The sequence below is a fragment of the Littorina saxatilis genome, linkage group LG15 (genome assembly GCF_037325665.1).
Source record: "Littorina saxatilis isolate snail1 linkage group LG15, US_GU_Lsax_2.0, whole genome shotgun sequence".
NCBI classification, from domain to species: Eukaryota; Metazoa; Mollusca; class Gastropoda; order Littorinimorpha; family Littorinidae; genus Littorina; species Littorina saxatilis.
In genome coordinates, this window is record NC_090259.1 from 6,359,909 (window position 1) to 6,377,408 (window position 17,500).

General features: G+C 42.8%; 1 protein-coding gene across 1 annotated transcript in view; it reads right to left on the reverse strand.

Moving 5' to 3' along the window:
• The window catches only part of LOC138948355 (uncharacterized), a 164,192-nt gene that overhangs the window by 59,131 nt on the left and 87,561 nt on the right, over positions 1-17,500 (reverse strand). The window contains exons 28-38 of the mRNA XM_070319884.1: positions 16,087-16,350; positions 13,237-13,365; positions 12,126-12,434; positions 11,458-11,576; positions 11,232-11,244; positions 9,980-10,255; positions 9,098-9,238; positions 8,473-8,552; positions 4,139-4,197; positions 2,455-2,609; positions 1,271-1,378 (exon numbers count right to left, since the gene is read on the reverse strand). Coding sequence (XP_070175985.1) covers positions 1,271-1,378; positions 2,455-2,609; positions 4,139-4,197; positions 8,473-8,552; positions 9,098-9,238; positions 9,980-10,255; positions 11,232-11,244; positions 11,458-11,576; positions 12,126-12,434; positions 13,237-13,365; positions 16,087-16,350 — 1,653 coding nt within the window. The remainder of the gene's footprint in view (positions 1-1,270; positions 1,379-2,454; positions 2,610-4,138; positions 4,198-8,472; positions 8,553-9,097; positions 9,239-9,979; positions 10,256-11,231; positions 11,245-11,457; positions 11,577-12,125; positions 12,435-13,236; positions 13,366-16,086; positions 16,351-17,500) is intronic.

Consider the following 17,500-nt stretch of genomic DNA (forward strand, 5'->3'; position numbering starts at 1 on the left):
AACACACGCGCTCACGCACACCCACACAGGCACAGAGAGAGTGAGACACACACACACAGACACACACAGACACACACACACTCACATAACAACACACTCACATAAGCAAACTTATAACCACTCATACTAGAACAGACACACACACACACACTTTCTCTCACTCTTTCTTCAACCACTCTCTCTTCCCCTTCCCCTCTTTTTACATTTAGTCAAGTTTTGACTAAATGTTTTAACATAGAGGGGGAATCGAGACGAGGGTCGTGGTGTGTATGTGTGTGTGTGTGTGTGTGTGTGTGTGTGTGTGTGTGTGTGTGTGTGTGTGTGTGTGTGTGTGTGTGTGTGTGTGTGTGTGTGTGTGTCTGTCTGTGTGTCTGTCTGTGCGTGTGTGTGTGTAGAGCGATTCAAACCAAACTAATGAACCGATCTTTATGAAATTTGACATGAGAGTTCCTGGCAATGATACCCCCGGATTTTTTTTTCTTTTTTTCGATAAATACTTTTGATGACGTCATATCCGGCTTTTTGTAAAAGTTGAGGCGGCACTGTCACACCCTCATTTTTCAATCAAATTGATTGAAATTTTTGTACAGCAATCTTCGACGAAGGCCGGACTTCGGTATTGCATTTCAGCTTGGTGGCTTAAAAATTAATTCATGACTTTGGTCATGAAAAATCTGAAAATTGTAATAATTTTATTTTTATTTTTATATAAAATGATCCAAATTTACGTTCATCTTATTCTACATCATTTCCTGATTCCAAAAACATATAAATATGTTATATTTGGATTAAAAACAAGCTCTGAAAATTAAAAATATAAAAATTATGATCAAAATTAAATTTCCGAAATCGATTTAAAAACAATTTCATCTTATTCCTGGTCGGTTCCTGATTCCAAAAACATATAGATATGATATTTTTGGATTAAAAACACGCTCAGAAAGTTAAAACGAAGAGAGGTACAGAAAAGCCTGCTATGCAGCACAGCGAAACCACTACCACGCTGAACAGGCTCGTCAGTTTCACTCCGTTATGCACAAGCGGCGGACTACGGTCATTGTGAAAAAATGTAGTGCGTTCAGTTTCATTCTGTGAGTTCCACAGCTTGACTAAATGTAGTAATTTCGCCTTACGCGACTTGTTTGTCTCTCTCTTTCTCTCTCTTTCTCTCTCTCACCCACCCTTACCCCCCCCCCCCCTCTTTCTCTTTCTCTCCCTCAAGAATGAAACATGTTAATCAATACTACACATTTGAAAGATCTTTACTTACTGGAGTACTGGCACATGTTTCCACTCGTTCCTACGGGACACACACACCTGGCTCCAAACGACGTGTCCACACACACACCTAGACCGCACTGCACGTCTTCACAAGCACCTGTCACAAGGCATTTTATATCAACACATACAATCTTCACAAGCACCTGTCACAAGGCATTTTATATCAACACATACAATCTTCACAAGCACCTGTCACAAGGCATTTTATATCAACACATACAATCTTCACAAGCACCTGTCACAAGGCATTTTATATCAACACATACAATCTTCACAAGCACCTGTCACAAGGCATTTTATATCAACACATACAGTCTTCACAAGCACCTGTCACAAGGAATTTTATATCAACACATACAATCTTCACAAGCACCTGTCACAAGGCATTTTATATCAACACATACAATCTTCACAAGCACCTGTCACAAGGCATTTTATATCAACACATACAATCTTCACAAGCACCTGTCACAAGGCATTTTATATCAACACATACAATCTTCACAAGCACCTGTCACAAGGCATTTTATATCAACACATACAATCTCCACAAGCACCTGTCACAAGGAATTTTATATCAACACATACAGTCTTCACAAGCACCTGTCACAAGGCATTTTATATCAACACATACAATCTTCACAAGCACCTGTCACAAGGCATTTTATATCAACACATACAATCTTCACAAGCACCTGTCACAAGGCATTTTATATCAACACATACAGTCTTCACAAGCACCTGTCACAAGGCATTTTATATCAACACATACAATCTTCACAAGCACCTGTCACAAGGCATTTTATATCAACACATACAATCTTCACAAGCACCTGTCACAAGGCATTTTATATCAACACATACAATCTTCACAAGCACCTGTCACAAGGCATTTTATATCAACACATACAATCTTCTAAAGGACCGGTCAAAAATGACATCAGTTTTTCTTGTTGAATTATGTTGCTACTGTGCATTATTTCGTTGGAGTTTTAGCTTTTAAACACTAACAGTCCAGGTGAACATGCTGAACAAACACAAAACAACAAACAAACAAACAAACAAACAAACCAACAAACAAACAAACCAACAAACAAACAAACCAACCCAGGGGAAAACGTGGACTGGTAAGAAAAGACTCAACATTCCAAAAAGCAAAGTCAAGCACATTACCTCCAGCCACAAAGACGACACTGGTGACGTCATAAAGCGTTGAAGAGGTCAAGGTGAACTGCGCTGCCCGCAGTCTGTTGAGGGTGTTGTCAATGTCCGCTGCTGTCACGTCCATAGCGGCCTTGACCTTCACCGTCAACTTGATACTGCCTTGTCTGAAGGTCAGGAGAACATATGCTCAACTGACTCACCTTCGTCAGATACATGTTTTGTTCTCGTACCAAAACCCTAACCCTATTTAAATACATTGATATGGAAATGTTTTTGTATTTAATTACTGTCTCTATTACTCCTGACTTGTCTTTACGCTTTACACGCAAATAAGATTAAAACAAAATATAAAGTTCATCTTTTGACTACTTATACTCAAGCAAAGCATAGCAATTCTGGTCATTTTCATAAATACATTCCCCCCCCCCTCAAAAAAAAGTAAGAGAGAACACACACACACACACACACACACACACACACACACACACACACACACACACACACACACAGACACACACACACACACACACACACACACACACACACACACACACACACACACACACGCACACAGAGACACACACACACACACATACACACACACACACACACACACACACACACACACACACACACACACACAGACAAACAGCAACAAAACGACAGCGACAACAACAACAAAGACAACATAACCCCCAAAAGTGATCAAATCAAACCTATAAAACAAGTCGCGTAAGGCGAAAATACAACATTTAGTCAAGTCGAACTCACAGAATGAAATTGAATGCAAAGCATTTTTTCCGCAAGACCGAACACTCGTAGCATCGTCTGTCCACCGCTCGTGGCAAAGGCAGTGAAATTAACAATACAGAAAAGCGCGGTAGCGGTTGTGCTGAGGAGGATAGCCCGCTTTTCTATATCTCTATTCTTTTTAACTCTCTGAACGTGTTTTTAATCCAAACATATCATATCTATATGTTTTTGGAATCAGGAACGGACAAGGAATAAGATGAAATTGTTTTTAAATCGATTTCGGAAATTTCTTTTTAATCATAAATTTTATATGTTTAATTTTTAGATCTTGTTTTTAATCCGAATATAACATAATTATATGTTTTTGAAATCAGAACATGATGAAGAATAAAATAAAAGTAATTTTGGATCGTTTTATAAAAAAATAATTTTAATTACAATTTTCAGATTTTTAATGACCAAAGTCATAAATTAAATTTTAAGCCTCCAAGCTGAAATGCAATACCAAAGTCCGGCCTTCGTTGAAGATTGTTTTGCCAAAATTTCAATCAATTTTATTGAAAAATGAGGGTGTGACATGCCGCCTCAACTTTTACAAAAAGCCGGATATGACGTCATAAAAGACATTTATCGAAAAATGAAAAGAGCATCTGGGGATACCATACCCAGGAACTCTCAAGATCGGTCCAGTAGTTTACTCTGAATCGCTCTACACACACACACACACACACGCACAGACACAGACACAGACACACACACACACACACACAGACACACATACACCACGACCCTCGTCTAGATTCCCCCTCTATGTTAAAACATTTAGTCAAAACTTGACTAAATGTAAAAAGCACCAACAAGCCGACTGACCAACAACCAACTCCTGTTACCAAAAGAATCTGGAAACTGAGCAAACAATGTCCAGATACACTGAGCTTACGTCGCTTGGACAATGGTCACGGCAATGAAGCCAGGCAGCGTGCCGAAAACATCCCCCAGCTGAAAGACAGAGTTTGACACTGTAAACATCAGGCATATTTGGAAACGAACGTGAGTTGAACACAGGTAAAGCACGCACGCACGCACGTACGCACGATCGCCCGCAAGCGCTTGCACCCATACATACACACAAACATACACGCACGTACGCACATTAACACACACACGCACGCACGCACACACGCACATTAACACACAAACACACACGCGCGCACGCACTCACATTAACACACACACAGACACACAGACACAAACACACACACACACTCACACACACAAACACACATACACTCACGCACGCATGCACATTAACATACACACTATAAGCACCAAGAACATCCAGCAAAGGAATGATATACTCAATTGGGATAATAAAGAGACTGGACAATAGAGCAATGAGACAATAGCGCAATGAGACAATAAAGCAATGAGACAATAGAGCAATGAGACAATCAAGCAATGAGACAATAGAGCAATGAGACAATAGAGCAATGAGACAATCAAGCAATGAGACAATCAAGCAATGAGACAATAGAGCAATGAGACAATAGAGCAATGAGACAATCAAGCAATGAGACAATCAAGCAATGAGACAATAGAGCAATGAGACAATACAGCAATGAGACAATCAAGCAATGAGATAATACAGCAATGAGACAATAGAGCAATGAGACAATCAAGCAATGAGACAATCAAGCAATGAGACAATAGAGCAATGAGACAATCAAGCAATGAGACAATCAAGCAATGAGACAATAGAGCAATGAGACAATAGAGCAATGAGACAATAGAGCAATGAGACAATCAAGCAATGAGACAATCAAGCAATGAGACAATCAAGCAATGAGACAATCAAGCAATGAGACAATAGAGCAATGAGACAATCAAGCAATGAGACAATAGAGCAATGAGACAATAGAGCAATGAGACAATAGAGCAATGAGACAATAGAGCAATGAGACAATCAAGCAATGAGACAATACAGCAATGAGACAATAGAGCAATGAGACAATCAAGTAATGAGACAATAGAGCAATGAGACAATACAGCAATGAGACAATCAAGTAATGAGACAATCAAGCAATGAGACAATACAGCAATGAGACAATACAGCAATGAGACAATACAGCAATGAGACAATCAAGCAATGAGACAATCAAGTAATGAGACAATAGAGCAATGAGACAATCAAGTAATGAGACAATCAAGCAATGAGACAATACAGCAATGAGACAATACAGCAATGAGACAATCAAGTAATGAGACAATCAAGCAATGAGACAATCAAGTAATGAGACAATAGAGCAATGAGACAATCAAGCAATGAGACAATAGAGCAATGAGACAATCAAGCAATGAGACAATCAAGCAATGAGACAATAGAGCAATGAGACAATCAAGCAATGAGACAATACAGCAATGAGACAATCAAGTAATGAGACAATAGAGCAATGAGACAATCAAGCAATGAGACAATCAAGTAATGAGACAATCAAGTAATGAGACAATAGAGCAATGAGACAATACAGCAATGAGACAATAGAGCAATGAGACAATAGAGCAATGAGACAATAGAGCAATGAGACAATAGAGCAATGAGACAATCAAGCAATGAGACAATACAGCAATGAGACAATAGAGCAATGAGACAATCAAGCAATGAGACAATACAGCAATGAGACAATCAAGCAATGAGACAATCAAGTAATGAGACAATCAAGCAATGAGACAATCAAGCAATGAGACAATACAGCAATGAGACAATCAAGTAATGAGACAATACAGCAATGAGACAATCAAGCAATGAGACAATCAAGCAATGAGACAATAGAGCAATGAGACAATACAGCAATGAGACAATAGAGCAATGAGACAATCAAGCAATGAGACAATAGAGCAATGAGACAATCAAGCAATGAGACAATAGAGCAATGAGACAATCAAGCAATGAGACAATCAAGCAATGAGACAATCAAGCAATGAGACAATCAAGCAATGAGACAATAGAGCAATGAGACAATCAAGCAATGAGACAATCAAGCAATGAGACAATCAAGCAATGAGACAATCAAGCAATGAGACAATAGAGCAATGAGACAATAGAGCAATGAGACAATCAAGCAATGAGACAATCAAGCAATGAGACAATAGAGCAATGAGACAATCAAGCAATGAGACAATCAAGCAATGAGACAATAGAGCAATGAGACAATAGAGCAATGAGACAATAGAGCAATGAGACAATCAAGCAATGAGACAATAGAGCAATGAGACAATAGAGCAATGAGACAATCAAGCAATGAGACAATCAAGCAATGAGACAATAGAGCAATGAGACAATCAAGCAATGAGACAATAGAGCAATGAGACAATCAAGCAATGAGACAATAGAGCAATGAGACAATCAAGCAATGAGACAATAGAGCAATGAGACAATCAAGCAATTAGACAATACAGCAATGAGACAATAGAGCAATGAGACAATAGAGCAATGAGACAATCAAGTAATGAGACAATACAGCAATGAGACAATACAGCAATGAGACAATCAAGTAATGAGACAATCAAGCAATGAGACAATCAAGTAATGAGACAATCAAGCAATGAGACAATCAAGCAATGAGACAATAGAGCAATGAGACAATCAAGTAATGAGACAATAGAGCAATGAGACAATCAAGCAATGAGACAATACAGCAATGAGACAATCAAGCAATGAGACAATAGAGCAATGAGACAATCAAGCAATGAGACAATCAAGCAATGAGACAATCAAGCAATGAGACAATCAAGCAATGAGACAATCAAGCAATGAGACAATCAAGCAATGAGACAATAGAGCAATGAGACAATCAAGCAATGAGACAATAGAGCAATGAGACAATAGAGCAATGAGACAATACAGCAATGAGACAATCAAGCAATGAGACAATAGAGCAATGAGACAATAGAGCAATGAGACAATAGAGCAATGAGACAATAGAGCAATGAGACAATAGAGCAATGAGACAATAGAGCAATGAGACAATCAAGCAATGAGACAATCAAGTAATGAGACAATAGAGCAATGAGACAATCAAGTAATGAGACAATAGAGCAATGAGACAATCAAGCAATGAGACAATACAGCAATGAGACAATAGAGCAATGAGACAATACAGCAATGAGACAATAGAGCAATGAGACAATAGAGCAATGAGACAATCAAGCAATGAGACAATACAGCAATGAGACAATACAGCAATGAGACAATCAAGCAATGAGACAATAGAGCAATGAGACAATAGAGCAATGAGACAATAGAGCAATGAGACAATCAAGCAATGAGACAATACAGCAATGAGACAATAGAGCAATGAGACAATCAAGCAATGAGACAATAGAGCAATGAGACAATCAAGCAATGAGACAATAGAGCAATGAGACAATCAAGCAATGAGACAATCAAGCAATGAGACAATAGAGCAATGAGACAATAGAGCAATGAGACAATCAAGCAATGAGACAATAGAGCAATGAGACAATCAAGCAATGAGACAATCAAGCAATGAGACAATCAAGCAATGAGACAATCAAGCAATGAGACAATAGAGCAATGAGACAATCAAGCAATGAGACAATAGAGCAATGAGACAATCAAGCAATGAGACAATAGAGCAATGAGACAATAGAGCAATGAGACAATCAAGCAATGAGACAATAGAGCAATGAGACAATCAAGCAATGAGACAATCAAGCAATGAGACAATCAAGCAATGAGACAATCAAGCAATGAGACAATAGAGCAATGAGACAATAGAGCAATGAGACAATAGAGCAATGAGACAATAGAGCAATGAGACAATAGAGCAATGAGACAATAGAGCAATGAGACAATCAAGCAATGAGACAATCAAGCAATGAGACAATAGAGCAATGAGACAATAGAGCAATGAGACAATCAAGCAATGAGACAATCAAGCAATGAGACAATACAGCAATGAGACAATCAAGCAATGAGACAATAGAGCAATGAGACAATAGAGCAATGAGACAATCAAGCAATGAGACAATAGAGCAATGAGACAATCAAGCAATGAGACAATCAAGCAATGAGACAATCAAGCAATGAGACAATAGAGCAATGAGACAATCAAGCAATGAGATATCAAGCAATGAGACAATCAAGCAAGGCAATGAAAACACACAATCGGATAATAAACTTATCGGATAATGAAATAATGCGAATGAAGCATGAACCGTTATGTCCTCCCCCTCCCCCCCCCCCACACTGACCTGTGTCAAGAGGTCAGCCCGGGCAGAGGAGAACTGACTGTAGGGGGCGTTGACCGTCACGTTGACCTGGAAGGTGGACACTGCACGAGACGAGCCTTATATGGTCATTTCAAGGTGGAAGAGTAGAACAAGATAAAGAACGAGCCACACAGACACACAGATAGACTCAGGCATCGACACAGACACACATACACCGATAGACATAGACACAGGTACACATAAACACAACATCATCACGACCACGACGACGACTGACTCAGAACAGGGTCCAAACACTGGACAGATTAACATTTTTGTGAGTCGTTACAGCGGTGGTCTCGCTCACACAGCCACCTTCCACCCCACCCCCCCCTTTTTACACCACCACCGCCACAACGACTGACTCGGAGCGGGATCCATACATAGACGATCAGCCCCTACAAGGCTCTGGGAGTTGTTACAACGGAGGTCTCACTCGACCACCCCCCCCCACCCTCTCCCCGCCCCCCTTAACTCCCGCCCCACCACCACCAACACCCCCACCACCACCACATCAACAACGACGTTCGTGTCCTAGTTGTATATTTTCAATTGGTGCATGTCGTGTATTTTGAATAAGATGTTGTTTAAAGCGACAAGGACTGACCCAGGACGGGATCCAGACACTGACGACCGGAGCCCACGGGGCAGCATTTCTGAGAGTCGTTACAACGGTTGTCACTCTCACACTCCATCTGGGGCACGCCTGGTGTGGCTGGCTCTGTCAAGGGGCACTCGCCGGGCTTTTCTGAAACGGCACAAACTTGGTAACATTCATGGCTGGATCTAGGGGGAGTGGGGGTGGTCCTGGATTCCGGAAGCACCCCCCCTCCCTTACCTAGTTTTTGAAGGACAGACCCAAAATACCCCTTTCAAATGCGAAATTCAACAGCACCCCCTCCCCCCCCCCCCCCATCCTAGCCATGCAGCCACTGTAACCCTGTCTCAGTTTGGAGCCCCCCCCCCTCATAGGGTAGGTTCAGCCTTGATGGGGTATTTAGAAACAGAAAAGACACAATAATCATAAGAGTGCAAGAGCACCATTGCTTGTAATACTTCGCTCAGTATTTAACATTTGTATGTAAACAATTGACTTTCTTGATGTAATTATACATGATTATGCTTTTTGATCAGTCTTTTGGTTTGTTCCCTGAAAAGTGCGATGTGGTGCCCATTGTTTCATGTTTATATAGGCTTACAATTAATATGGACATTACAGTTTTGTAATCTAATCCTATCTGTCATGAATAACCAACAAAACCCAAACAGAAATGACATAAGGCAACACGCCTAGTTAGTTAGTTAGTTAGTTAACTGTTGCTTAATGGGTCCAGCGGACCATTTAGGCCAAATCAGGACCCCCCACGCCTAGTACTACCATAGTAACGTCACATACTGAATAAAGAGTGAACATTATGAGATTCATTAAGTGTGACAGCATAGCCTCACACAGGGCTATTTCGGGAGATTTCCCAAAGTACACACTTACCTAGAACGTCGCAAGACGCCTCATCACCGGTGTACGTCCCGTCGTCGTTAGTGCACCTGCACCCGTCCAGCACCAAAGAGTCGACGGTATAGGTGCACGTGTACCGGTAAAAGCCATCGCCTCCACAGGTAGGTACCTCCAACCTCGTCATCCCGGCTCTGCTCAGTAGCTGCTGCACGGTCCCCGATAGCTCAGGGGGTGGCTGCCCATACCCGCTCATTATGCTCAACAGGTAGTTGGTGAGACGACCGCGCCGCTGACAGTCGGTCAGAGTGTCTGCAGTGTGAGGAACGAGGATACAGTGGTCTGTAACGACGCCCCCCCCCCCCCCATGTAAGACCTCTCCCTTTTAAGTTACTTTTTCAGATGTTCTGTTCATAACCTCTTTAAATGTATTCACATGTTAAGACTCTTCTTTTTTAAGACCCGGATTTCTCAGATCAGGTATAATGTATCTCAAGCCAATCAACTAACCTTCAAAACAACATCACAAGTGCTAATTGGTGTGGACAATTTCCCCCCAAAAATCGTTTGTACTTCACCGTATATTTTCCGGGGGGGGGGGGGGGCTGATTCCTGGGGTCTGGAAGACACAACCCCCCCCTCCTCCCACTAGGTCCAGCCCGGCTGCCAATGGAACAGACGATTTTGGGAAATAACTCCGTCTAGTCGGGTTTGTATGTGTTGTGTAAAAGAGGCGGAATACCCTTGCTGTTCCTCGGACAAATAACTTCACACGTGCTCCTAGATCCTATCCACGTGTGTCCGACACACCCCTCGCTAGGGATTGACCCTCCAATGCTTGTGCGAGTAAAAGGCAAGGGCATTCACACCCCATACAACCCAATAGTTATTTTAGGAATTCGTCTATTGAAGCAGAGACATCAAGCTACTCACCAGGGGAGTTCACCTGACACATGGTGCCAGAGTAGTCTTGGTCACACTCACAGAGCCATCAAGCTACTCACCAGGGGAGTTAACCTGACACATGGTGCCAGAGTAGTCTTGGTCACACTCACAGAGCCATCAAGCTACTCACCAGGGGAGTTAACCTGACACATGGTGCCAGAGTAGTCTTGGTCACACTCACAGAGCCATCAAGCTACTCACCAGGGGAGTTCACCTGACACATGATGCCAGAGTAGTATTGGTCACACTCACAGAGCCATCAAGCTACTCACCAGGGGAGTTAACCTGACACATGATGCCAGAGCAGTCTTGGTCACACTCACAGAGCCATTAAGCTACTCACCAGGGGAGTTCACCTGACACATGATGCCAGAGTAGTATTGGTCACACTCACAGAGCCATCAAGCTACTCACCAGGGGAGTTCACCTGACACATGATGCCAGAGTAGTCTTGGTCACACTCACAGAGACATCAAGCTACTCACCAGGGGAGTTCACCTGACACATGGTGCCAGAGTAGTCTTGGTCACACTCACAGAGCCATCAAGCTACTCACCAGGGGAGTTAACCTGACACATGGTGCCAGAGTAGTCTTGGTCACACTCACAGAGGGCGCCAGCGTTGAGGTCACCAACACACTTGCCATGCGCACCGCACGGCTCACTGCTGAACTCACTGCACGCGCCCGCTGCACACCACGTCACAGTCACACTTGAAAGGTCAAGGTCAATCATGAACTTGTTCAGGATGAAACTCATGGCCAATTATGATCAGAGTTAATGCGGATTGTACGAACATCAAGTTGGCAAATTGATTGTTGGATAATAGTGTGGAGAAACGCAACAGACAAGGGCAGATGCGCACGATAACATGACGGGGTCCGATTGGTTGAAACTACGGGCAAACCTCAATGTCAACCAATCCGACCACGCGGGTGGCTGCCGCTCGGTCGGTATGTTCTTCCTGCCCACCAGCCCACGTCGCTTCAACGGGAAGTCACACTAACTTTAGTCAAGTGATACGTGAGCCCATCGCTTGGCCCTGCGTGTGTTGATGTCAATTATAAATAACCCACTCAGTTTGCATTTATATGGATGGCAATGTTTTGGGGGGTCACCCTGTAGTATTATTGGTTATCTCTTTTTCGGGAAGACCCGAAGAGCTAGTGTCAAATAATAATTTAACCACTCAGTTTGATAACTGTGTTATACTGTAAATGGTTATCTATTTCCCTTACCCACGGGGCATTCGGGAAGACCCGAAGAGCTGGTTGGAGTCCCTTCCAATCTCTCGTTCATGTCGTCCACACAGAAACACGTCTTGCTCGTGATGTCTGGCACCCCGAACTCACACCCCCGGTACGCGTGGCTACCCCCTTTCGTGCAGTCCGGCTGCCAGAACTTGTCTCGGTGGATGTCGCTTAGCAACGAAGTGATGGTGGTCTTGGCGGTTTGACCGGTCATGCCCTTGACCTCAAGGTTACCACTCAGAGCGTCCAAGGTCAACTGGGCAAGGTCGTGTCTCTGCTGACAGTCCGTGGGCTCACCTGGGTAGGGGAGAATAAATATTGTAATGTTTTTCTGGTATTGAATCTTACAACACACAAGTAATAGATATTGCTTTGGCAACAGCCCATCGCATTCCTCTGGTATCCTAGATTTGGTCCAACCTTGCGCCTTAGTTTATTTAAACAAAGAAAAATAGCCCCTAAACTGAACAGCCAGTTTACAAACTCTTAAAATGCACAGAACAGACATAGGCTGCAGCCCTGGAAAATGTTGTGAAGATTCAAAGGCTTTGCATTTCCTGTTGAGCATATGTTTCCAACAACGCAGGCTGTTTAATAGTCCCGGTCAGCCCCGACTGATTACGACCGAGACTGTAGTCATTCAATGTGAGAAAGACAAGCCTACTGAGAGAGTTTGAGCACGTTCACGCGAAAGAGCAAGTCTTCCCAGAAACAGCCCTTTGACCCCCGTTGACCCCCTTTGACCCCCGTTGACGTGGGAAACAGCCCTTTGACCCCCGTTGACGTGGGAAACAGCCCTTTGACCCCCGTTGACCCCCTTTGACCCCCGCTGACCCCCGTTGACGTGGGAAACATGACTCTGTCTGAAGGCAACGATTATTCACAACTGAAGGGACATGACACGAATTTGAGCTCAAATACCTCAAAGTCGTGTTATCTACAGTTTTCCCAAATTCCACTGGATGAATCTCACATTAGTTCTCGCCAGTGTGGGCGTGGCCTGTCGAATTTAGCTCCACAACTGCTCACCTTTATCCAAACAAGACTCACCCTCCAAAAAAAAAACCCACACACACAAAAAACACACAACAAGACTCACCCTCTCCGGGCTTGTCGCACACTGCGCCGTGGTGCCCGGTGCCCGCACAGTGACACAGCTGGAGGTTGATGTTGCCAACACACGTCCCGTTGTTCTGACAGATGGTGCCCAAAGTGCTACACACCTTGCCTTAAACATTACACACATCATACATTACCCAATATTGACGGACTGTGAGATATCTTCTGTTATTGGGCTGTGTGATATCTTCTGTTATTGGTCTGTTGAGATAGTGTCGAAACAGACCAATACGTACGGAGCAGAAGATATCATCACACAGTCCGTCGATGTTAGATATATTGCTATTTCTCTGGACATTTTGTACTCACTGTAAAGAAATTACAAAAGTATTTGTCTCAGTTTTGGCTGTTCCATATCCCTTCCTCTGATTATTGTTTCTTTTTGTTCACTCGTTTCTTGTACTTTCCAGTATTTCCAAATGTCTTTTTTTTCAAAAAGTAATTATTCACTTGCTGAACTAAATTCTGGAATAACTATATTTTCATATATATTTTTTTGTTTTTAAATTTAGGTGTCTTTGTTTTTGAAGTGGGGAAGCAATAAAGAGGTCGTCGATATCAAAATTGATCTGGACGGAAATGTCGTCGATATCACATGCTGTCACAAAGATGTGAGTAGGATAGGTTGAGCTGTGAAACACGTCGTGATTTTAACTTCCCTAAAGAATGGATTGTGATGCATAAACAGGTTAGAAGCGATATCACGGGTTTCGTGTGATTCACGAAGAAATAGCCCTGGCTTAACAGAATTGTGTCTCCGAGTTTGAAAGATATAGCTGGTTTTAAACTGGGAGATTCACAGCGTCTAAAACTCAGAACCGAGGAGGTTGGTTAGCGCGTGTCGGTCTTGTTCGGGGAACAAGCACTCCTTCTTGAGACGGGTCTCTTAAGGAGTTTCCATGACGGTGTCCGGGGGTTGGAACCCACACTGGAGAGAGTTCGTGACGATGTCAGGACAAGAAGTCACATCGGCGAAGATGGATGGACGGTGGAGTCCCCATCAACACTGGTCGTTGAGACGAACCGGTACTCTTCGCTAAGGGCGAAGGAGTGTTTCTCGGGGAGGAACGCGAGAAGGAGTGTTGCTCGGGGAGGAACGTGAGATATGGATAACAGCATCTACATGGATTTCAGTGGCACAAGAGTGTGTAAAGGACGGCATGCAGTGAGAATTACGAACTCGTGAGTGTCTGTCAACATCCGCTCTTGTGGAATAACCTCATACTGAGATAGTATGGCTAAGAAAGATTATTATAACATATAATCCATTGTACACAGTGATTACCATATCACTGTGTGAATTGAACGGTTGTAACTGGAAAGTTGTATTTCTGCTTATTTGATGTGAAGATTGTATTGCTTTTGTGAGGATAAATTAATAAGTCTGTAGGCCCTATCCTCCAAATTCTGTGTGTGGAGTGTATTGAATTAGAGTGAAAGGAGTTTGATAGGGCAGAACACGCATGAGTAAAAATAACTTTCTAATTACACATGCAATGAGCTCAGTTTTGCCCAATTGACAAATGCAAATCTACGTAACATATGAAATAGCAATATATGAATACTATTAGAGTCAACTGCATGATAACGTCGAGCTTTGCACAAATAAAGCAGGATACGTATAATGTTCCTTGCAGTACGGTCAACAAACTTTTCTTTTCCCGAGAGAACTATAGTTCTTTTGAACTGTACACTAAAACCACCACAACAAACTAAAAACACGCACAAAACAATACGCAAAGTAAAAGTTAATAAAAAAAATCAACAAGAACGAAAACTTATCGCGAGACGGCATATACGTGTAAACTGTGCACTGGCTGAAGACGGCAAGAAAGAAAGAAACAAAAGGCAATAAACGAAATCCAAACATGACAATAACAAATACAGTAACACCTTTTTCCTAGCCAATAAAAACGCGAAACAAACATGGGAAATTAAAAACAACAACATTTGAGGATGTGTGTGAGTGTGTGAGTGCGTGCGTGCGTGCGTGCGTGCGTGTGTATGTGTGTGTTTAAATGAATCTTACATCTTCTCTGGAAGATTATTTGTAATCATCGAGACTGTTGGTTATATACGAATCGTACATGTTAATGTTATGTTTTAGTCCGCTTGTCTTCATGGTCATGCGCCACCAATGTACAAGTATTTTCTCAGATTGAGATGATAAAGTTAATTTGATTTGATTTGATTTGATGAAAGTCGCTTGTTCATTCCAATGCTTGTTATTCTCTCGGGTGCCAGGAGAAAGGTTCCGCATAACTCTCACTTACTCTATTACACATGTCATACGCATTTAGAGCGCTTACTTCCCTTTGTTTATCATATATATCTGAAAAAGGTGGCAAGGGTGGCCGAGTGGTAAAGTGCCCTTGCCTCGGAAGCGAGAGGTTGCGAGTTCGACCCTGGGTCGGGGCGTAAGCAATTTTCTCCCCCCTTTCCTAGCCCAGGAGGTGGGTTCAAGTGCTAATCTTTCGGATGAGACGAAAAACCGAGGTCCTTTCGTGTACACTACATTGGGGTGTGCACGTTAAAGATCCCACGATTGACAAAAATGTATAGGCATAGAATAAAAAATGTCCACCAAATACCCGTGTGACTTGGAATAATAGGCCGTGAAAAGTAAATATTCGCCGTAATGGCTTGAGATTTACTGGCCGATGTGAATGTGTGATATATTGTGTAAAAAATTCCATCTCACACGGCATATATATATTGTGCGCCTTGAGTCGCCTTGTGGTGAGATATGTGCGCCTTATAAATTCTCGTATTATAATTATTATTATATCTAAAAACAACAAAACAAAAAGCTTCAACTCCACCGACTCACTTTGACAGTCGACCTCCTCCTCGCCGTGTCTGTCCAGACAAATATGTCGGGTCGTTGAGCGATCTGTCACACTCAGAACTTCCACAGTCAGGGTGTAGGCGCCGCCATGTTGGCACGTCAGCAGGGGAAGCCACTCTACGCCAAGGGAGAGAAGAAGGTTCTTGACACCATTCATGTTCATTCCTGCTATAGTTGTCTTTCCTTTCAGAACGTCAGCGATGTAGTTGTTGAGGCGCTTGCGTAGCTCACATTCTGTGTAGGGCACTGTTAGCAGAGACAAGAAATGGAGAATGGCTGAATGCTTCATGTCCTACAGGCTAAATATTTCGCCTCTTAAGGGCTAGATATGGGTTATGTGATGATTCGAGTTTTACGCCCTCACGGCTTTTGATGAGATACACAAGTGTATGCGTGTTTAGGTGGTATCAACCATCTGTAATTATGGCAGAATGACCGAGGTCTTTTACGTGCCACTGTGGTGACACGGGGGTGGGACATGGCTACCGTCTCTGGGTCTGCACATAAAGTTGACCCGTGTCCGTCCCGGCCCGGAGTCGAACCTGCGACCTTAGGATCACAAGTGATAACCGGGCCCCAAACAGACAGAGTGGGTCTGTGTGATACAGAGACATTCAAAGGGGCGGAGATGTAATTCAGTATACATTTTTACACCCCCGGTATAGGGGTGTGTATAGGTTTCGCTCGATGTGTTTGTGTGTTTGTGTGCGCATATAGATCTCAAGAATGAACGGACCGATCGTCACCAAACTTGGTGAACAGGTTCTATACATTCCTGAGACGGTCCTTACAAAAATTGGGACCAGTCAAACACACGGTTAGGGAGTTATTGGTGGATTAAGATTCTACAAGGACTTATAGAGGGACATATTAATGGTCAAAGGGAAAGAACCTTCTCAGTTGGTGGCAGTGAGAATGGTTATTTCCCTTTGACCAACGGGGGTGTTTTTCCTACCTCGGAGGAATTTCTTGTTTTTTAAGGGGCTTATTGTCCGTCAAGTCTTAATTGCCTATAATTATTGGACATGAATTGGTTTATACGATTCGAGTTTTACGCCCTCACGGCTTTTTGATGTATGCGTGTTTATGTGGTATCAGCGATCTGCACTTATGGTAGAATGACCAAGATCTTTAACGTGCCATTGTGGTGACACGGGGGTGGGAGATGGATACCGTCTCTGGGTCTGCACATAAAGTTGACCCGTGTCCGTCCCGGCCCGGATTCGAACCAGCGACCTTTCGATCACAAGTCCAGTGCTCTACCACCTGAGCTACCGGGGCCGGTAGCTCGATGGCTTTATAACCAGTTGGATGCTATTGGCGTGGGTTCGAATCCCAGCTGCTTCTTCTTCGTTCATGGGCTGAAACGCCCACGGTTTTTACGCGTGTGGCCGTT